A 23,422-nucleotide genomic window follows, 5' to 3' on the forward strand; every position below is an offset into this window, starting at 1 on the left:
TAAGGGCCTGAAACCTACTGAAACCAATAGGAAGATTGCATGCGAGCCTTTAAGCTGTGCCCTTTTTTATTTGGAGGGCAATTGATTGCCTGAGAAATAGTCAGTTTAATGTAGATCACTATAGACTTCAGTGTTTAATACTGTCTAGAAAACCAAATATTTCTTTTACATTTCCATCTTGTTTGCACAGGTATCCAAACAGTCAGCAATATAACATTGTTGTCAATGCTCTGCTCCAGGCATACCCATTCCTTGATGAAGATGGGAATGGCTTTGTAAGTATTGTGGGCTTTTTCCACATAATCAATCACAATAAAATAATCTAGCTCAGAGGAAATCAATATCAATTTCTTATGTGTTGCCACTATTCAGAGCTGTAAGCTTCACTTGGCTGTGTTTGGCAAATCACATTCTTATTTCATTATATTAATTAGAGATTAATCCAGGTATAGCCAGACCTCAAAGCTACCGTGAAATCATGCAGACCTGTAAGTGAAGTTCCTGGTTGTTTGTTGGGTACATTTTTTTTCTGGACTAATTTGTGCCCAAGGATAAAATTAAATCTGATTTATTTCTGTTTTTAAAAACAAAGAAGCCTACTCTTTTGAAAATTGTTTGTATGAGGAGTAACATGTGACTGATGCTCTTGCAATGTTTTATGATTGTTTGTGTGTCAGATGAAACTACAACATGCAGTAATACTAGGGATTTAAATATATCATGAACCTAGGTCTAATTAAAAAATATTTTAAAACACTTTCTGGAATATCAGTGGGAACAGAACAGATATTCTGGGTCACAAGACTGAAAAAAATGTAGTTCAAAGGTATGTAGTTCAAATTTAAGTCAACTCCTTCCACTGCTGTGGTCTGTGGTCTCAGAGGATTGTGGTCACCTTTTCACTTCACATCATTGCCTTGCCATGTGATACTTTTATAGCATCTTGTAAAAGCTTGTGAGCCTCAGTGGGGACTGTTAGCTTTAAACATGTATAAATATATATCTCACGTGCCATTACTGCAGAAAGCAAAATAATTTTGTGAATAAAAAAAAGCTGAGGCTTAAGGGGTTACTATTCTGGTTCTCCCCTGAGCCCAGGCATTGTTGAAGGGAAAGGATTAAAGAAAACAAACACATCTCAAAGAGCAGAGAGGGAGCAAAAGGACCAGAGAGAAACAGTCTACCCTCATTTTTAATCAGGATACCTCTCTGAATACCCCAGTGGTGGCACTTGGGCAGGGTCCTGAGTAATGCTATGGCTTCATCTGGCTTTCTTTATGACAAGGAGCTGGAATGATATTCAGCTTGATCCACAAACAATTTTACAGCCTTTAACTTTTAAAAACTGTTTTTAAACAGAGATTCTTAAGCTAGGTTTTCAAAGGGCTTTAATTGCAGCAGGGCCATAGACTGGGTGAAACTACTTACAACTCTGCTCTTTGGGAAATGGTCATAACTTGCCAGATGGATCCAGAATTGGGGCTGGCAGAAGTGAAGTGATGGGGCAGACACTTCAGAGTCATCATTATTTATCTTTTGATCTTTCCCTCGTGCTTACTAGAAAGCATACCTGGCAATAACTACAATAAGTAAGCAGGGAGGCTGGAACTAGCAGGTTGCAATATTGCTAGTCTAACACTTTCTGAGCCAGGCCCTCTCCATTGCCTGGGCTGAGACAGGAAAAACTGCACTAAAGGTGTATTCCTGCATACTTAAGTATGGAGGAGGGTGTGAGAATGAATTACTATTTTTATTGGCCCTACTGTTAGACATTCTGTTCTTCCTTCATGATCATAAATGCTATAAATACTTATATTTTCTTGGCCTGAGTCAATTGTGTATTACAACAGCAATAGTTTAAAACAAACCCTACAATATATGCATTATCACAAGACTTGCAGTCAAATTGAATTAATATACCTTTAAGAAGCAAATGAACAGCAAAAAAATTGACAACAACCATTCTTTCTTCTTTTTCTCGGAAAGCATTTTCAGCAGCTCAAAAAAGCCAAATCTTTGTAGGCTTTTCTCTTAAAATTCCCTCTGGCTATCAAGATACTATAGTTGCATGTTCCTGATAATAGTATTAAAAGTTAAGATGTAAAATATTGATTACTAGAGGTTTTGAATACCTCAAAGTTGTTTATCTATAATAATTAAACAGTTGCTATTATTACAGTTTTTTAATAGCATATTGAAAGTATTTAAGAGGTAAATTAAAATACCATCAATAAAGTTCAGATGTAAAGGGGACTGATAGGTAAATGTAGAAAAAGAAAACTAACATGAGACTAATATTTTAAACAAAAATGCTAGTTGCATTCTTTGTTAAATAACATTTATATATAAGCTTCTGGGGGAGGCAGTTCATAATGTGGTTTTGGTGTCTACATTGGGAAGAGAGGAATAGCAGTCTGTAAGTTTTTGTTTCTCTGCGGACTCCAAAGACAGTCTTGGGTGGCCAGATGTGCACAGATGTCAGTTTCTGATAGATAACTCCCCTCTTTTGGTATCTTGTAAGGCGGGAGAATGGGACACACCAAACACAGCAATTCAGCTGGGCTAGCCTCTGAGAATAATGGTTTCCAGGACTGGTAGCGTAATAAAGTTATTTGGGTTTATTTAGAATACAAACAAGCCTGTTTTCGATAATTTAGACTTTTAATTTCTTGTCAAAGTTTCAGGAAAAAGAAATTGTTGTATGCATTTTAAAAACCAAAAGGGCTAAGCAGAGTTTGGAGTACCAAGTTTTGTGTTTCCTTTGGTGTGCTGGAGCATGCATCTGCCATTATTTTCCTTTCTGCCATATAAAATGCTCCATAACACTGTATTGTTAATGACATTCATTTACTGCTTGTTATTTATTGCTGTGCTATGTCTCAGTCCCTACATTCAGTTTAACTCTAAAGTTATGCTTAAAAGGAAAGCAATTTCTTACCCTTTGGGGGGGAGGAGGAGCAGCCAGAGCATCTGCTGGGCTCTGCAGAAGACTGCAGTAGTTCTTAATAAGATGTCCTGAGAAGGTCTGCCAGTGGTGTGGTTTTAACTTTAACTCAGAAGTGTGGCAGTTTGCAGCCCTCCTCCAGAAATGGATGTGTGTTGGCTGCTGGAAGGCTGCAGCAGGAGCTGTTCTGGGTTCCTCCCTGGCCAGTGTGCATGTAGTGTGGTGTGGCTGGGCAGGGACAGAGGCAGCTGGGCTTCCTGGATGACAAAAGGGAAAACTCATCTCATGAGAGATCTTGGAATTCCAGAATTAATGTTTTCTTCTGGCCAAGCGCAGAAAATCAGAGTGTAAAGAACTTGATGTTCTTGATGTACATGGATGGAGACGATTTGAACTGTAAAGGTCTTCACTTTTGTTGCAACATTTTTGCAGAAATGAAATAACAACTAGGAAAGGGAAAGATCCTCTGGCAAACATAGAGGAACAACAAAAACCAAACTTAAGAACACCTAAATTAGCATCAGAATTTTCATCACAGGAAAAAAAATTACTTGTGAAACTTTGAATATTCAATTTTTTTGGTTTGTTTGTGGGTTTGTTTGGTTGGGGTTTTATTCCAAAATAGTGGACGCTTACTATTTACAACTCCAAACTATTTATAAAAAACAATTTAAACAATGTGTATGCTATGTAGAAACATAGTCTAATCTGTTCAATCTTATACTGTTGCAATGAGAGGTCATTAAAAATTTGTGGTTTCAAGATTTATCAATAGATTATTCAAAATTCTGTTTTCTCAGTTAAAAATTTTGCAGTATTGAAAAAATATGCATCTGTGCCATCAACCTTTTTTCAATGGATTTCCAATACAATATAATCAGGACAATGATTATGATCCTAAATAAATTCATTTACATATAAAGTCATGAACAAGGCACTTACGTACTATGAATTTTAAGAATGTTATTTATGAGGTCAGTCTAGAAGCAGGGATTAAAAATTATCTGAAGTTCTAAACAATTACAAAAAAAATTGTATTAACTGGAAAACTCATTTAAGAAGTCTGTGGAGTACTTGGAATGAAATTAATTTCAACATTAACTTTTGGCAAAAAGTGCTTTAAAGCGACTACCTGAGGAACTTTTCCCATGATGTTTCCTTCTACTTATAGAACAATGCTATCCTAAACTAACATACAACATTTAAAAAATAAAAGTCTTCATTTAATCATGAGATAAACCATTACATTTGTGGTGTATATTGTAACCAATGCAACATTTGTAAGTTACAGACAAATAGTTTATATAGAAAAAGCCAAGTTCATAGACACAGCAGTCAAAAGCAAATTGGCATGGCACTGTTTCTTGACAACTTGCAGGATATTCTATCTATCTGTATTTGTCCTCTTTACAAGGCTTAAACCCAACAATTTGGAAAGAAGCACTTCCCTTATTTCAATTTTCCTTCAGCCAACCTTTTGAAAATGGCATGATTTCAAGCAAACATGAGATGAAGATGGAAGAGAGAGGGCTCTCTCATCCATGTCACTTTCCAGCGGGCTCTGCATAAGCACCTCCCTTGAGCTCGTGGCTGCTGAGGGGTGCCGTGGTGCCTGTGAAACTCAGGATGCCAGTGCTGACATGCCTGATTTATGTAAATGCTGCACACAAAATGATTATTTACTAGTAAATTACAGCTTTTAATCTGCATGTAATCCTTTCTCTTCTATGTCAGACAGGTTAATCCTTCTGCTCCTTTACCAGGAAGGTAAACCTTCCTGGGGCGGTGTTTGGGGAAGAAGGGGAGGGCAGGGAAATTAATGGAAATAAAGCTTTTTGTCCAAAAATGTTAACAAAAGCATCGGTTTTGGGAGATGCATTACCCACTAGGGAAGCCACATAAATGTTTGTGCTTGGAGTCTCATTCTGGAAATAGGTATGTGAGAAGGGACTTGGCTAAGTTTATGACAATCTTATTACAGAAATAGATTTAGTTAAATTGTAATTTATTGGGGGACTGTAGGATGAAACAGCTGAAAGTTTTGAACTTTGAGGGATATTTAAAGCCTTGTATAGGTGTCAGCATATTCTTTCATGTGAAAGAATAAGCAAAAATATCTTCTAGCCAAATAAAGATCTTCAAAAGAAAGAAATTGCATGCAGCTCAGCTACAGGGATGCTTAAATTGTTGGCTGCTAATATATTCTGAGATGATCATGTTTTAAAATATTATAACATCTGTTAAACACTTCAGAGAAGCATTAAACTAAGGTTTTTGTTTGCTTCTTTCTTAGCAGCCTTAAAATAGCAAGTTAGTCATAAATTTTGCTAAGCATATAATGGTGGGATATTTGCATCAAAATGCATAGGGCCAGAACTGTAAATGTATTTAGGGACCTTAATCATTCACGTGGATAACAAGTGGGATTTTCAAGGCATGTTATCACCTTACTGCTTCTGAAAATGATGCTGAGGTGTAATACTCATACTGAGGCTTGGAATATGCCTTGTGAGAAGACTGGGTGAGCAATTGTACTCTATTTTTAATCATCATCTTTAGGCTGGTGGTGATGTGACTTCTGTTCTGGCAGAACCCTAAGCCTCAAGTTTATATACTAGAAAGGCAGATGGGCTTGTTTTTTTCCCAGTTCCTGGATGTTCAGCTGTGACTGGCAGTGAGAGGATGCTTCAGTAAGGGCACAGAGGTGGGTGGCAGAGAGTGTCCCCCTAGGAAGGGCACTCCTGCCCCGGTTGGCCCAGGGCTGCTCAAGAAGGGCTGCAGACACCAGAGGCATTGTATTCTCACAGCTCTTCCACTGTAATTTTTCACCATTAATGGAGGTCTTGCTTGTAAGACTGAGGGCCTGTAGGTCAACTAACACCCCAGGGAAGTGGGAACAATAAGCTCAGCAGGAGAAATGCAAGGTCAGGCTGCCTTCACCTCCATCTCTTAAGAGACCTTCTCATCGGAACCCTGTGGGTGAGGAAGGCAAGCAGGTCAGACTCACTGCAAAGAGAGATACTGGACTACTTAGTCTACTTCCACTGAATTCTGGTTTACACCAAAGTTAACCTTTCAAATCATGTGACCTTGACTAATAAATGACACCATTTTAGTAAGAAATTTAGGGCCATCATTCTTCTGTTTATGTTGAGTTTTAGCATGTCATTGGGCAGAGGCTGGAGTATAGTATTAAGTGAGTATAATATTGGAGTCAATTTTAGAAAATGAACTAACAGATATTTGAATCTCTCCACATCCCATCATTTACAGCCACTTCTGTAACTAATTTTTTTCTCTCTGACTCTTGAATACCCCTGAATAACAGGAATAAGCTAATGATTTTGAGGAATGACAAAACTATTCAAAACCGCAGGTTGTGCCTGCAGATGTGTTTAACAGCCTTTGCTCAGTAATTGCTTCCCTGGGTGTCAGTAGATGGCATGGCTAGTTCCTGCCCTGGGACATCCAGCTTTGGGCCACATGTAAATGGCCATTGGCCCCTAAGGATGCACAAGGAGCTTGCTGTCCATACAGGTTTCAGAAGTGACTTTTCAGTAACTGAATAAAGAAATACATGATGGTGGCAGAAGCAGTGGGGCCATGTAAGCTCTGTCTTTGCCAAGGATTGGTGAATGGCTGCATTATACAAGAAACTGCATCTGCTTGCAGTGCAGAATTGTTTTTAAGTTGCAATTTACATACCTTGAGGCGTCGTACAAATGCTAGAACCTACTTAAATGATCCTCTTAATTCAGCAGTTTTGAGTTCAGTTTAAAAATATACTTGATCCACTATAACAGTAGGCTCCCAGCAAAAGGTAGTGCCACAGTGTGTCTTTCCCACTTCCTTCAGTTAGATACAGTAATCATACAACTGTGCACTCGGTCAGATGCTGCCAGAGGCAAAGGAAAAATCGTACACTAAACTAAAAAAAACCCCAAAAACCAAAACCAAACCACAAAAAAATCCCCCCAAAACCCCACAGCACAGTTTCTGTGGCATCTGTGAGCTGATCTGCTGCACTATGTGGTTTCACAACCCAATGTCATGAGTGGAGCACAAAGAGCTAAGGAAGGGAAACACACTGCAGTTTCACTGGCAGCCTTGGATGGATCTAACCCTTGGACTCAATTAGTGTTATCCTCAGTAAGACACAGCAGTGCCATTAGCCCAGCTGTTGGTTGCCACAGAGACATTTAACACAGGTGCTTTTGTTTCCTTCCATCCTGAAGCCACCAGTGGTGCCTCCCTGTGAGCCTTTTTCTGCTTAATGGCAAACTTTTTTTCTGTAGAGTTAGATAAAACAAAGTGACCTGGTTTAGGAACAGGGAGAATTCTTGAAAGGTATTTGTAATGTATTTTTTCCCCACATAGCTGCTGTGGAAACGAGCCCTTAAAGATCGTTTCAAATATGTGCGGAGACCCATTGAGGATGATGAGCAAGTCCTGAGGAACAAATCCAAGTTTGGCCACAGGAGAGGACAGACCAGAAAATCTTCATTTGCTGAAAATAAACTTGATGATGTCCAGGTGCAGGCAGAGGTAAGATTTTTGGTGCTTAACTTTGTTAAGTCTTTCAATTCCTCTGTTGATAGTAAGGCCACCAGCCAGAAGGGGGAGAACTGATCTCATCCCATTTAAACTCATTTTGTATAGAGCTTGTCATATTGCCAGACCCTTGACATTTTTCCATTGCTGGAAAACTAGGTATCAACAACAGACCTAAACCTGATACTGGATGCCTTGCACATTTGTTGTCATTTAGAGTTGTTGTAAATTGGACAGAAAATTCTGGGGTTTTTTATGCAATATTTCTATTCTGCTTTTGGTTATATACCTCCAGTTAGAGTGAAAAACAATAGAGAATTATGTCTAATAGATGAAGCCTCTTTACAAATAAGAATTTGTATAGAGGCTTCAGCTATTAGACATGTTGTTTCAAATAGGTATTTGAGCTGGTAGCTAATGTCCATATCCTCCTGCCTCATTGCACTTTTTATATAAAATATCTTTGTATTGATGGGTGACATAGACAGGGATGTTTACAAATCTACATGTGCAGTTGTTTTGTATTCCTTTAGTCAGAGAATTCAGAGTTATCACTGTCCAGTAAGTGTCTGAAGCACACCAATTAATTTATGTATTTTCATAAATACATCAAGGTTCCAGTTATGCTTTTCCAGTGCTCCACACATTTCTTTGTGCTGCAATTAAAACATGGGAAAATTTAAACAATTGTAAGAATGTGATAAAGAAGATGTGTAAGTAGATATTTGTCTTTAGTTTGTCCATGTCCATCCTGCTGTTAACCAGACTCTGTATTTAGAGGAGCAAGAGTGGCTTATTGGATGCATTTCTGCATATATTGCCCTTGTGTGTGAAGGTAGCTGTAGTTTCCTATACAAAATGCAAATACATATTTGATTTGGTTTTTAGAAGTTTCAGTAATTTCTGCTTATTCCCTTTGGGTTAATGTGTTCAGGAATAAACACTTCTCTTCTTGCCTGCTTTAGCTGAAGGGTTTGCAGAATGTGTGAAGTAAAAACCTGTAACTTGGGTGTTAAGCAATAAACAGTCACACAGAGTAAATAAGACATTATAGGTTTCTGGTTTTGTGTGAGCATTAAGAGTTAGACATCCTTTACCTGCTAAAGCTTGGAAAGGGCACATGTGGGTCTTTTCTGTCTTATGAGCTCATTGAGAAGGGCTTTGGAGTGACCCTGTAGGGACTGCATGCTAAACTTCATTTCTCTATAGAAAGGGTGTAACTGCAGTGCACTGTGTATCTGTAGACCAGAAATCACCACTGTCTTTAACAGAGGCCATCACTGGTCACCCTTGTTTGCTTTAGAAGTTGAAGAAGGATGTTACATCTCTTCTAAAGGCCCAGGCCTTTTTTTGCTAGCCTAAGTGTTGCAAGCAAATTAAGGGTTAAACTTAAAGGTGGTGAGAGGATGCTGCATATCCCTAAACAACTTTTCCTTTCTTTCTCTCATTTTCCCTGTATCCTGAACATATATATATATAAAATACAGGTATAAATGCAAGAATCAACACTTGTGGGCACTATTAAGGCCTCAGAATGAGTTCCATAAGCTTAAGGGAATCATAACTTCCTTAGTTTTAAATGTTTCTACATTGAAAGCAGAGATGTCTGACTTTCAGATTGTAAATTATGTCACTACATATGTGCAAAACTGAATAAATGTTTAATATTATTTTTAACCAAAGTAGTGTGGGGTTTTTCATTCTGTATATTTAGGAACACACATAAAGGCACTTTCCTGCCAATCCTTGGCACTAATTACTCTATGAAAAATATAAACTGTTTAACAAAGTGTCTTAGTCTCAAAAAATAAGTATTTGATCTAGAAGCCAATACCACAGGCAAACCCAAATGATATTCAAATTACCATTAGCCAGATCCCCTTGTCTTCATCCCTTTTCCAAGACTGGAAGAATGATTCAACCTTGTGTGAACAAGAAGCCAACACATCAGAATTAATTAGGATAAAATCGGGGGAAATGAATTCCAGGTTAAGGAGACCTTTGGAGAATAGTCAGTGAAGGATTCCTAGTCCCTTTGGGCCACCACACTCCTTTAGATAGGCAGAATAGGACATTTAGGGCATTACAGGTCAAAGCTGACTGGCAGAGCTATGCAGATGAGAGAGCACATCTGTTCCCAACACATGACCTACTTACCAGTCACACTGCTGACTTCGATATTGAGCTTCAGTTTCTGAGCAGTCATAAGCTGTAACTCTGTCATGGGTGCTTTGTGTCAGTATAGTCTGGGATTGTTAATGGCATGAAATTGATAAAAATGTTATTTACTGATAGGACATGTCTCATTGTAATATCTGGCATTAATTTTTATATGAAAAGAGTAATAAAGTTATTGCTAATAAAAGCCTTTAACCAATCTTTTTGCTTCTTCATGTGAAAATCCAGCTGCTTGCCAGTACAAGCTTCCTGTGATGTTTTGAGCCAGATGATGTCTGCCCCTTGGTCTGCCCAAGCCCCATTACATTCCAGCAGGCATTCTTCCTTCAAAAGCTGCTCAAGCATACTTGGCCTCCCATGCAGGGCATTGCTTCCAGGTGCAACATCTGTCTTTCTCCTCCAGCTCCTTTAAAACATCTGCTGATGTGTTCCTCATTACAGAACATTATATTCAAACAAGATTGAAGAGTAGCTACTCTGTTTTTGAGTTACTAGCATCACATGAAAGGTCTTGAGCAAGTGCAGGGCAGTAGGATGATGGTAACTAAGCACATAAACCCATGCTGGAGATGTCTGTCACCAAAGGAGATTTTTATTTAAATGATGCTCCCTACAAATATCAACCAGGTTGCACCACCAGGGAAAGAAGCTTGGACTGTGCCTGACAGACATTAATTTGAGCCTTTGTGCCTGAGGATTATTCAGAATTTTATCAGGAAATCCTCCAAAAGCAACAAATTTTATGGTTATGGTGTGAGAATCCTCCTCAGCCATTTTCCACAGTCAGACAAATATCCTGGAGCTCCAATAATCCAGCGGAGAGGGCTTTGTAGTGATAATGACCTTCATCTGCTGCAAATGGAAGATACTTTCCACCAGAGGGGTGATCACACTGTGAAAATATATAAGAAAATCAAGCCAGTCTCCCCTCTGTAGCCAGGGTGGGATTACTGCTAAACCAGCCATCCAGTGGCTTGTTCTGACTGATCTCCTTATTCTTTTTTTAGCATCAAAACCCCCTTCCTCTGCCCTAAGGAATTGTTTGGTTAATGGTCCTTCAGGCTCTGAGAGAAACCACCTCCTGCCAGTTGTAATAGGAAGGGCCCTAGACTTGGGGGAGCCAGAAGAAATAGAAAGACAGGACCTTCCTGTTCCTTGGCCAAAGGATTGTCAGAAGGCAAAAGATGATGGAGAGGGAAATGTGGTCAGAGGTGATCATTATCTTGCATATCTTGAGAGTTTGTGGCTCAAATATTATCTTAGTCTTCCTGGGCTAGTGACCAAAGAGAAAATTGTTCCTTTCAGAACTTTAAGCTTGGAAATCTTGTCAGTCTTGAGCAGTGCTGTTCATGGAAAGAATTCACAATCAATTCAGTAAGTTGGATACAGAAATTAAAAAGCCCACAGATATCCTGCATGGCTCCACTGCCAATCCAGAAAGGCATGTGTTTCCCATAGGTCCTGTATCATATTCTGCTACTTCAGAGGTTTTTGGGATACCCTTATGATAGCACAAATGCCACTAAATAGCTGTATCTATGCAACTGGATTAAGTTCCTTCAATCCATCCCAGACACTAAATGAGAAAATATCTCATCAAAGGGACTACCTACCCAAGGGTCTCTTAAATTATCTGAACTGTAAGGGAATATAATAGGCTAGAGGACTGCTAGTAGTTCTTAAATAAAAATGGAGAGAGAGTACAGTCCCTCTTCTAAAGCCTTTGATTTTTTACATCCTATGACAGGCTGTTTGTGAGGTCATCAGGGTTCCTCTGAAGCTGTCACACAAATAAATTTGGAGTTAGGTGTGAAAAGGAAAAATAGACTCTGACAGGATGTCAGCTAAGATAGTGGTAGATGTTTGAGGGTAACTGGGAGTATTTGCTACACCCAGCAGAGCTGGGAATAACATAATGAAAACAATTCAGAGAGGGGGCACCAGCAGGCCATCTTTTTTCTGTGTCAATGGGATGGAGACAAGAAATGTTTTGATGGGTAAGTAGACTGGGAGAAGCAGAAGGATTCTGCAGAAACTTTAACACACAAAGTTGGACATCATTGATATTATTCCTGTACAGGGAAGATAAGCAGGAATTTGAAATTGGTGAATATGCAAATCCTGTGCCAAGAGGACTAGATGTAAAGCAGAGAAGACCCCTGACCCAGCAGGCACATCATATGTGCTTGCTTTGGTGGTACCATGCAGTACCAGAATGGTGACATTTACCCTGTTGGTTTTATCTGGAAATTGCCTTTTCTGATGCAAGGAGGAATCAGGATTAAGTGATGTCTACCCTGTAAGACAGAGTCTCTTTTACCTTAGATTAGGTAAATTTGGCAAGTTAGACATTTCCTAGAGATATGCCTTTCTTTGAGATGATAACCAACATCATGCTTGTCAATGATCCCATGACACTGCAGGAGTCAGAAACTTGAAACAAGATTGCAAGGAGTCTAGAAAGAATAGGATTTGGAAAGTGATGGCTGGAGAAAAAGGGAGGAATGAGGCAACAGCATAAGGGAACAGCAACAGCAAGGGAAAAAGAAAACCAAATGTCTGTAACATTCTCATAGGATGAACAGCTTGTGCATGAGATGCAGAAATTCTCTTGGCTCAATTTTATGGCACTGTCGGCAGGTACAGAGTTGGGTGCCTCTATACTGAGAATGCCATAGACAGATGAAACAGGGGTAATAGCACTTTTCCTCTAAGATTAATGGTCTCCAAATCAAGCATTTGAATGTTTGCACAGAGAAAATGTGAGCATGCTTATATAAATGATCATTCAATGGCTGTACTGAACTGTTGTAATGTGATTTTTCCACTAAAACTTTGATGTGCATACATCAAACTTTGAGCGTGTAGTGTTGCTTAGTTAATATTTTAAAATGCTTTTAAGTCAAAGCAAAAGCTTTAAACACAAATCCCTGGCATACGTCTTGCACTTCACCTTCTTATTTATGTCATCCAGTATCTCCATTGTTATGTGAGTGAAATTGTCAAGTACAGGTTGTCCCTTGGTAGAGGAAAACAGATTTCACTCATTTTCCTTATGCAACCTACAAAACCAGAAAGCAGTTGTTGTGATCAGAAATAGGCTGACTTATGTGGCTTGGAAAGTTTTTGGATAGCACTGGGATGTAAGTCTAGGTCTGAAGTTGCCTGCCTGGCTCAAAAGGGTAATTATGTGTAATTAAGCAAAGCCTGCTTTAATTAAACATCTCATTTCAGTATGAGTCAGTGTGGATCCTGCTGATAGTTACACGCTCATTTTACTCGAAAGCAGCCTGTCCGTGCTGCTTCACCTATCTTTGTGTTCAGTGTTTGGATGAGAGAGGTGAGGCACAGTTGTGACACCTTCTCAATTCTCTCCCTCCATCCAGAGCAAGAAAATGGGTCTTGAGCAGCATCCAGTTTACAGCCTGCCTTTCAGATTCATACTTGTTCCAGATCAGTCTCCAGTGTTTTGGGGTTTTTTTGAGCAGATCTTCGCTTTATAATTGTCGTAGCCTATTTTGATCACTCCTCCTGATATAAAATACCCCCAATGTTTATCATAGTAAGTGCCATTCTGATGAACCTAATTGTCACCAAAGAAAAAAGGACTGTCCCTTACAAGGGTGGTATTAAAAACTGTTCTATACACTGTTGCTTTTATGATGCCTTCTGTATGTATGTGTTCCAAAATAGCAAGACCTACTTTTCAGTATTCAAAAATCAAGAAAAAAGATTCAGATTATGCTCGCTTAAATAACCGTGAAAGCTGTTTCTCACCCTGAAGAAGTTAAAAAAGCCAATTAATGGCAACAATTATTCCTAACAACAGTCCTAACTACTGTCAGGCTTTCTTGTGGAAGTACCTCGAGCGTTGATGAGAACTAATGCAGGTAGACTCAGCAACCAAGAAGTGTTAGCAGCATCAATGCTCTTAGCAATGGTGTGAGTTGGAATATGCATTGGCATCTAGCAAGGAAAATTTGAAACTTTTTTTCCCAAAAATATTATTAGTAGCTGCTCAGAGCTGACAAGAGCAATAGTAATGAAAGACAATGGCTGTACCAACACTACTACCTGTCAGCGTTCTGGTCCCAGTGTATGGTGTGAAAGGACCTCCCACTCAGTGCTGACACCTGACACTTCTGACACCTCTGAACAGTGCACAGCACTGTCGTTCCAGGAGATGGTTCTCACTACCATCACATGCTTTTTACACTGCTTTTGAGCAAGCAGATTAGTCTCCATCCAAAGGTGTTGCCTCAAAGAAACATTCCCAGAGCATCCCAGGTGAGGAACCTGGACCACTGGTTGGCAGTGAGCAGACTGACAGCATGGAATAGTGTCCTCATATCTATCTCTTTAACTCCACTGCTCCTATTTGAATTCACTCCCTCAAACTGAGGAGCCAGTAGGTCCTGTTGGCATGTTTCAAAAAGGAGATTTTGATCTTTGTCCTTAGCAACAGTTAGTTTGCATTTACCATTCAGGAATTGGTGTAAACCCATGTAAAGAGCATGAGGTGTCTGCTGTCCACACCAGAGGCACTTTCATCACTCTGTGATTAGGCAGTCATGTTACTTTGGTGTTGACATTCATGTCCTTTAGGATTTATGATGCTGGCTTTCAACAGTGACTGAAAGCTTAGACCTTGGAGATCACATCATGCATAAGAATTTCTCCCTTCCGCCTTGCACAGTGATGTAGCAGTTTCACTGCCTTGGCTGTGTGTGACACTGTTTTATGAAAGTGCCCTGCTAGCTGGGGCTTTCTTAGAAGAACGTGTTAATACAATCTTGTGTCTTGGGATGAATCAAGATCCATCAAAAGGACATTTAGGAATTGGGCCTTTATTTAGAAATCTGCCTCCAACCAAATGACTATCCTCTTTGCTTCAGGGAGATCGGAGAAATTGGGGATTTGGAGTCTAGTAGTTTCATGTTTGTATGTTTTCTTGTTTTAATGTGATCATCTTAACACAATCTACTTGTATGTGGTTCCAAGTAGAACTGTGAATGTCAGATGGGGAGTCACTGTCAAAAGGGATCTGCAGCACAAAGAGCCTTACAACCTGTGTGGCTGCCAAGAAGTCAAGAGTGTTTGCAGGCATGGGCACTAAGGAATGGGCTCCCTTTTGCTGTCACCCTCTGAGTGTGAATCCAATAGAATGAGCAGGAGCCTCGGCAGTACCCTCCTGCAGGCTAGGGCTAGGTTACCCTGACAGACAAGTACTGGGTGTCCTCTGCTTACTTCATTAACTTCCTTTCTGCATCCTTTTGCCTTTTTCTCTGTTCTGCTGCGTGTCTCATGAGTGATGAAAAGGGAGCTTCTTATTTAAAGACATTGAGATAAATTCTCATTTGTTTCAGAATTATTTTTTTTAAATCAGAATTTTATTGTTTAAAAAGAAAGGAAATCCTTTACATTTTAAACTAAGTATGTATATTGCTAAATAAGACAAAATTCTGTATACAAAAATTGTTAAATATCACCAATCAACATTCTTATTGTCGCAACTGAAATAGATGTTACAGGTGACGCAATTGAAAACTGGCCAGAGGAGTTAGGTTACCTCAGGAATGAAGGATTCCTCATTTAATGAGTATTTTTTTTAGTTCTGTCCAGCATATATCCTGAACAGTCTGCTGTGGCTTCTTCAGATATTAACACAAGAGACCCTGGCTTTGGTCTAGATATGCTTGCTTTTGAATGGTATTGAAATAACTGAGCTTTAACCTTATGGTCAAATTTTATGGAAGTATTGCGGTGCTGTAACTAGATTTCTTGCTTTGATGGTTGAAGTGCAGAGGATCTAGAGTCCTCTCTAAAGAAGCATGTTCAGTAACCAGCTTCCCAAACCCAGATTCTTCCTGCAATGTTAAAGGTAACTATAAAATATTTTAAATCACACTTGAGATAACTTATCTCCCCTAAAAGAAAGAGACTTCCCACCTTTCCACTTATCTTAAAAACCAATGTGTTCACGAACTAAGAAGTTGGAAAGCTTGCAGGTAGTGATTGCTCTAAGCAGGATGAACACTGCAAGAAAACCAATTCTAACACTGACTTCTGCTCGTATTACTTGCAGGTAATAGATGATTTACACTACAAAGTTTGGCCTTCCATTGCTACTTTTCCCCCTAATGGATAGGTATGACAGCAATTCTTGCTTATACTACTGCCATGTTTCTATTGGTAGCATGCCATTGCCACTGACAAAAATGTCAAATGGTCTCCTTTAGCTAATTAATAATGTTATTAGCTAAACTAGCTCTCTAGGACAGAGCTGACTACATGGCAAATCCATCAAATTGAGTAGTGTTTGCCTTGACAAGGGGGATGGAGACAAGCTGGCTTAAAGGTCACAACTTCTTGGTGTTTGTTTCTAAGCAACCCAGTGAGTCTGTGGTTGTTTTGCTTTCTTGTCTCTGCAAATAAGACACTGAAGGTGACAGGCCCTCAGGGAATGAGCCACCATGCTCCACATCAGCTGCCTGAAGAATTTCCTGCTTTATGGGCAAAAGGCCTGAAAGCAGACGCACAGGAGAAACCAGTATTGAAAGCTGTTTGGAGTCAGAGACATCAAGCTACCTCTTGCACAGTGTAAAAACCAGAAATGTAACTTAAAAAGCCCCAACAACTGTCCAAGTTTGCATATGTAAGAAAGTGTGGGCATCTTTAGAATGACAAGAATGGGTCATCCCTTGGTTCTGTGCAGTGGTTATGGTGAAGCAAGGGACAGCCTGTCCTGCTTAGGGCAAGCTAGCAGGGTAAGGACCAGCTGGATGGCCCAGTTGAGAGTGTGTGAATACTAGGCTGCTATTCACAGTAGTAACCAATATAAATTACATACCAGAAACCATCAAAGGCTGATGCAGGAAGCTTGCAGAAATGACACATCAGCAACAAAACAAAACTCTAATGACTGTGAGTGATCTGATGGAGATGTACACAGAATTCTTTTCGTGGTTTTCTGCCTTTTCTGCACTGGTTATAAAGGCTTTCTCACCCAGGTGAGAAGCAAGAAGCCTGATGCTGCTAAGGGGCAGGAGTGCTCAAGCTGTACTCCCTAGATACAGGAGGGCTGGCAGAGTATAAAGCCATACCAGAAAAACTGGACAGATTTTGCATGGATTCACAGTAGATGAGTTCAGATGATCTGAACTGGGACCATTCTTCATGGGCAGCATCAGGGCATCTGTCTCAGACTGGCAAGTCAGTAAAGAGGTAACAGAATAATTCACTAAAATGAGCATTTCCAGGATCAAGTATTTGTGCAAAAATTTCAGTCCTGCCCAAGGATAAAACAGGTAATTTTCTAATTGCAATGCACAATTCCTGTCATGAAACATGATACTAGATAATTGGAAGTAGATAATTTGATGCCAGTTTCTAGAGTTTCAGAAGAGAGCTAGAGAACATATGGACCAAGAAGCCTTCTGTCTTCACTGCCCCAGTTGGCAAGAACTGTAATGCAGACCCAAGAGATGAACACATTAGTAAGGAATCAACAAAGTTTCGGTAAACAAACATAATTCTTCACAAATTCATTAGTTCTTTGAAGTATTCACCAACCCTGAGGACACAGGCAATCCAGCTGATACAGTTTACTTTAAATTCAGAAGAGATTTTAGCGCATGCCTTTCAGAGGCTCTTAGAGGATATAATCTGAGGGGATAAACAGGAAGGTCCTTGAATGGATAAGCAGGTAAAAGATAGAACAAACAAGGCTATGCAGAAATAGTTGGGGTTTACAATGGAAAAGATTATGAATGTATAGTTTAAGCAGTTCAGTATATTTCTAAATTATGTGGAAAAAGTAGAATAGCTGGCAGATTACATTTTGTGATGCTACCAAGGATACTAAAGACAAAGACTGAAGAATTGCAGAAGGACTCCATGCTACTGATTTCCAGGGGAAAAAATCCCAGCAGATAAAATTCAGTTCTGACAGATGAAAAATAAGACACAAGACGAAAACCCAGCCCTAACAATACTTATATTGATGGGCTCTGAGCTTATTAGTACCATTCACAAATGCTATCTTTATACTAGGCCAAAGAAGATTTGGCACAATCCTAAGCAGCAGTCTAGAAAAAATATGTTGATTACACAGAATTATTTAAGAAAGAAACAAAAGGCAATGCATTATTCTGCTGTATGCCCCTGTGGTGTCCCAGCATCTCAACAATCACTTTAAGTCATACTGTGCCTATTTCATAAAGGCTACAGTGAAATTAGAAAATAAGCAAAGACAAAGATAATTGAAAGTATGGACCAGCTTTCATATGTGGAATGATTAAATGGCTTAGGATGGTCTCAGCTGGAAAAGAGATGGCTGAGGACAAAATATGACATGTCTATAAAACTACAGTGGCAAGGAGGTGGTGAATAGGTTTCAAATCCAGTATGATAATTAGAAGGCAGAAGTACCAAGAGAAAAACAAATAAATCCATTTCCTCTGACAGTGTACAGTTAAAGTGCCAAATTTAAGGCAGGATTTTGTGGAAGATATGTTTTTATGAGAGTTGGAAAAATGACTGGGAGAAGTAATTGAAGGAGAAAAAAAATCTACTGAAGGCTAATAAATATAAAGACATAACCCTTGGGAGTTGACAAACCCCAGTGTGGTGAAGCCTTGACAGAACTCAGGGGAAGTACCACCATACACTCATCCTTTATACTAGGAAGGATATTCCTAGTACCCTTCCCAGGCAAGAGGGGAATGGTATGGTATGGTACTAAGTTGTCTGATCCCCCACCTCTGTTCCTGTGCACTGGGGAAGACGCCAGGAATGCCTGCACAAGCTGGTCACAAACAAACATCACTTTTATAACAGAGTGAAGACTGAAATCCTCTATTAGAAAGAGTGCAGGCTGTGCTGATGCAGAACCCTAGCAAGGGCCAGGGAGTACCTGCAGGGGTCATGTTAGGTATCTGTCCTGCATTCAGAGCTTATTTTCTTCTGTGATGCCAATGGCTGTTGGAATCCACGGATATATACTAGGAGGGAGACAGTTATTTTTGCTATGTACGTTGTGCAACCATTCTTGGAATATCACATGCATGATTTTAAAGAAGGATGTTAATTAAACTGGAAAGTTTAATTGCACATGCAGAGCACTGAGAAGTGGTTTGGGATGTTGTGTTTCACAGCTCTGTGTCAGAAATGTTCTGGGGAGCAATATGAAGTGTCTCAACTCCCTCTGGCATTGACCCACAGGCCACCCATAAGTGTAGTCACAGCCGCATCAGTGACAATAGACAGGAAAAGCCAGTGGCAACGCAGCCTGAGGATGGTAACTGTACTGACTGTGCATCTCTGTGTCCCCTCAGCTTGGTTCAATGAGCAAATTCACTGCTCCCTCTGATGGAGAAGCTACACAAACTCAGGCTACTCCCGTCGGGGCTTTGGATAGCCCCTCCTCTTAGTAATTACTGGGTTTGGAATTACATCAGGGACAGTAAAGATAATTTCGAGGAAGGTTGTTAACCATCCTCAAGTACAAAAATACTTTTGAAAACACTAACAGTCAAACTGCTCAAATAATGGTTTTCAATAAGAGTTTTCTTAGGTCAGCTGGTCTCCTCGGGGGCAAAAAAACTCCAGCTGCATAAATGCGAAAGTCAGTTTTCCTGCTTTTAGGACCTGTGTGGGTTAGAGGAAAATACTATTTCTCTTGGTAATACAGAGTTAATATTGCTAAATGCTGAGTTGTCATTAGAACTGCCTACTTATTTCTAATAAACCACAATGAGACAAACCAGACACAGAAACAGGAATTTCATGAATAGCCTCAAACATGCAATTTGAGCTTGGGGGACTTGGCTGATAGGTACAGTTTTATATGAAAACAGACCTTAGTCTAACTATTAGAATATGAGTGTAGGTTCAGAGAGCTGGAACTGAAACCACACTATACTTTCTGCTGAGCTTGACTACACTCAAATCACAGAGGTCACATCAAATGACATGAGCCAAAAAAGATAAATAATCAGATAAAAAGGCTGATCTGTTAAAATTCTGCCCTTCATTTCTTGATAGGAAGAACCTGCTCATCTTAAAGGCAGCACAATGGATTTACATATTAAGTGGCTTAATCAAGAATATATGAAAACTCAGAGGAACTGGGAAGAAGTGGATAACAGAATGAATGAAACAATAGAAATACGGAGAAAGATGATCAGTGATAAGGCACCTTTAAAAGACATTCTTAGACTATTTCCTTTCTTAAGATGCCCTTATCAGGTAACAGAGCTATTTTTAATAATGACATTGAATTCTTTGTTATAGATGTGATACATCTGTAGGCATGTATTTTAATGTATTTTATGGGATGCTTCCAGCAAGGTATGCATCAGCATTGTTCTCTTTAATCTAACTCATATTTTTGCAGCTAATCCCATTTTGAAAGGTTCACCAGCTCTGTGTTAGAGGTGCCACACACACCTTCAGTGGATTATTTGAAGTATTTTGGTGTTCCTTGATGTATTTCTTCCCTGCTTTGCAAAGAAATGAAATCACCCTCTCGAGTTTATAATCTTATTTAACTGAGCTAGCTTTATCCTGTCTTCAAAGTGCATGCATTGTTTACAGTTTTGGTTTTAAGATTTGCAATATCAAATATTTGTTTTCCTTTTAGCTTTTTAGGGAGTTCCAGCTTCTCACACACATGGACATTTATAAGAAAACAGCCGAGATTTTGGAGATTTATTCAGAAAACATATTGTCCTTGTATGTGGTGAGGAATAATCCAATTAACATTATGCTGCAAGAAAATCTGAAGCAGCACACAGACGAAGACTTTCTGAAATGTCAGTACAAATCTCCTATGCTCTGAATATCAGAGTTGTGTTGTAGCTAATTGTTCTTACTTATGTAACTAAACTAGTTTCAATTGTAATGCAAAATATTTTTTAAATGTTAGTTTCTTTGAAAATATGTAGTGATGGGGAAGCATTGAGAATACAAGCTAATAAATTAGTAGGAAAATTAAGTCAGTCAAGTATTGAAACTTTTTTTCCTACTGAATAAAAGACTGCAGGTTTGATAAGGTTAGTAATTACCTTAAAATAAGTATTGCTAAATGAGCAGAAGTATGTATTTTGAGATATATAGAAGAGTGCTTATTATTCTCTAAAAATACCCACAGAAAAGCAATTTTCTGCTTTAGAAATGGCAGATAAAAAGACACAATTTCCTTTAGAATGCAAGTTTCTATGGTTAAAATCTTCATCCCAGTAAAATTAAAGAAGTAATTCCCACTAACCATTTCAGGCACCTCATCTCTGCAGAGACACATTGAAGGGAAAAGGGCACAGGCTGTGGTGCTGCAGGGACAAAACCCTTCAAGCAGTCACTCAGAATTGCTGATCTTCCTCTGCTGCTGCTGCTGCCTATGCCCAAACTTACCTCTCTGAGAAGTGCTCCTTAGACTCACTTTCTATCAAACAGGCATAATGCCAGGATGTCAATCCAAGGGTACACTATATGAATACATGCGTTTCCTATTGCAGTTTCACTCCATTTATTGCCAGGTCATTTTTGAAAGACACAAGCAGTGTAGGTTAAAATACTGGAGGTTTCCTTCACTAAGATTAAAAACACAAGTACTCACAAGAGAATAAAGTATTTCAACGAATAATCTAATCCAGAAAGCCTTTATGGACTTTCTGTTCATAGCCTTGGCCAATGAAATCTATGGATATAGTAACTAATTTCTTCTTTTCTTATACAATGCATCCACAGAGATTTTGACCCATATCTTAGTAAAGTCCCAAAGCCTTTACTTCTTTGTTTTTCTCTCAAAAACAACTTGACCTGGCACCTAGATAATAAATGCATGGCAAGGTAAGTTCAGTGAAACACATGACACCAGAAGCCTGACCTACAAAGACATGTTACAGTCAGTAACAGAGGAACCAGAGGAATATCAGGTGCCAGGAGGTTCTGTGGCACCAGCTTTTACTGCAGCCTTCAAAGCAGAGTCCTCTGGCAATAGGACTCCCCAGACATCCAGTTTACTGGGGAGAGAGGAGTTTGGGGAAGGACAGTGGGGGCAGGAAGACTACTTAGCTCACAAACTCGACTAAAAGCAACCAAAGGCCAACTTACTTATTGTAAGAGAAATTGAATCATAGTATTGAATAGCAGAGTTTCGTGAATGATTGGGTCCATTACCAGCTGAGGTGTCTAAATATTCACTATGGTACAAACTGCTTTTCAAAGTGGACTGAACAAAAGCTCCACTACGGAGCTGTTAACTATTACATAGGCTGCAATCTGTTTTTCCAGGATGACAGTGCAGTGACAGGAAGTTTTCATTTGTAATTTATCGTAAATTCTTGCCTTTGACAGATATGAAAATGACTGCTGCGTGTTTAGTCCTGCCAGAGGTCTTTGGAGATGATTCCAGTCTGTTTGCTGCAGTGAACAAGGAGGTAGGAGACAGAGCACCAGCAGCCTTGGTCTCTCTTTCTTCTATCACCTGATAGGCACATCACCTGGCCTTTTGGTGGCTCAGACTAGTTCCTGGGAACAAATGACATTAGCCTGTCTTTTGAGTAGAAATACTCACAGAAATACTACCTATCGTCAAAGCAGTGTTATCAGGCTTACTTAATTCTCTGACCTGTTCACCATAGCAATGCTGTGGCATCATTTGCAATATCCTTTTTTAAAATTTAGGTAAAGGCAATGACACCGCTGTTGAAAGTGAAAAATCCCTTTGATGTGAATTCATGCGAGTTTGCCCTGTACATAGAAAGGGAGGAGTTAGCCCAGCTTGATGACTGCACCATGGCTCTGGCTGCACTGGTGGCTGCATTTCATGTGTTCAGTATTCCCTGCCCAAGGAGAATCCACAGGACACTAAACTTCCTGGAGTCCCTGGTCTTTGAAGTGAGGACTCCAACATCCTTGCCCACCCTAGTAAAGACAGGGCCGGAGGCACCCAAGCATCCAGTATCTGATGGTGCAACCAGCACTCCGCTCAGGAGCATTTGATATTTTGTAAAAATAAATCAACTTGTGCCATTCTTTTTAGTGAATGTGTATGTATATTTAAAAGTTATGTTTAGTAATGCCCTTCTTTTTTTATTGTACTGGCTACTTAAAAAAATTTTAAACTCAAGCAGTTTCATTAATGTAGACTTTAGAGCACTCTAGAGAGAATAAAATTTTCTAGATTACTTCATGTGTTACGTATTATTTCTCTATATGGAGCATTTGACAAATTCAGATAGTATTTCAATTATCAGAATTAAAAAACACTGTGAGCCAGTGTGAGCACTTTGCTGCTTTAGATGGCAATACAGCTAATGTTTTGAAAAGGCACAAATTAAACATTTACTTATTACCATTACTTCATAATATTATGATTGTTGAGAGCCTAATATAATAATTTGGGTCATTTAAAATGGTGGGCCCAATTTTTAATTTGCAAGATGATGACTTTTCACTGCTTTCTTCTTGCATGAAACATTTTGTTTTGTTTGAACATTAATCCTGAATTTACTAAATAGGGATTCTAAGATGAGCTCTCAAAGTAGCAAGAATGACTTCTCTGGGATGCTGCTATGTGCATGGGTAACCACAGCTTTGGTGCTGGAGCGGGAACGCCTCGTTTTGTTTCCGAATTTGTTCCCCAGAACAAATCAGCCTGCTCCACGTGGTGACTCTCTGTCTACCCACACACAGTGGAGGTTCTCTCTTCTTCCACAGCCTTCTCTTTTTGTCAACACTCTCAAC

General features: G+C 39.4%; 1 protein-coding gene across 1 annotated transcript in view; it reads left to right on the top strand.

Moving 5' to 3' along the window:
- Nucleotides 1–22,858, top strand: part of SAMD3 (sterile alpha motif domain containing 3) — a 35,367-nt gene extending 12,509 nt beyond the window's left edge. The window contains exons 5-10 of the mRNA XM_085057401.1: nucleotides 191–275; nucleotides 7,322–7,489; nucleotides 19,718–19,921; nucleotides 20,316–20,487; nucleotides 22,031–22,113; nucleotides 22,361–22,858. Of these exons, the coding sequence (XP_084913527.1) occupies nucleotides 191–275; nucleotides 7,322–7,489; nucleotides 19,718–19,921; nucleotides 20,316–20,487; nucleotides 22,031–22,113; nucleotides 22,361–22,678 (1,030 nt within the window). The 3' untranslated portion in view covers nucleotides 22,679–22,858. The remainder of the gene's footprint in view (nucleotides 1–190; nucleotides 276–7,321; nucleotides 7,490–19,717; nucleotides 19,922–20,315; nucleotides 20,488–22,030; nucleotides 22,114–22,360) is intronic.
- Nucleotides 22,859–23,422: the final 564 nt, after the last annotated feature.

This window comes from Lichenostomus cassidix, chromosome 3, assembly GCF_008360975.1.
Source record: "Lichenostomus cassidix isolate B80296 chromosome 3, HeHo_3.0, whole genome shotgun sequence".
NCBI lineage: Eukaryota > Metazoa > Chordata > Aves > Passeriformes > Meliphagidae > Lichenostomus > Lichenostomus cassidix.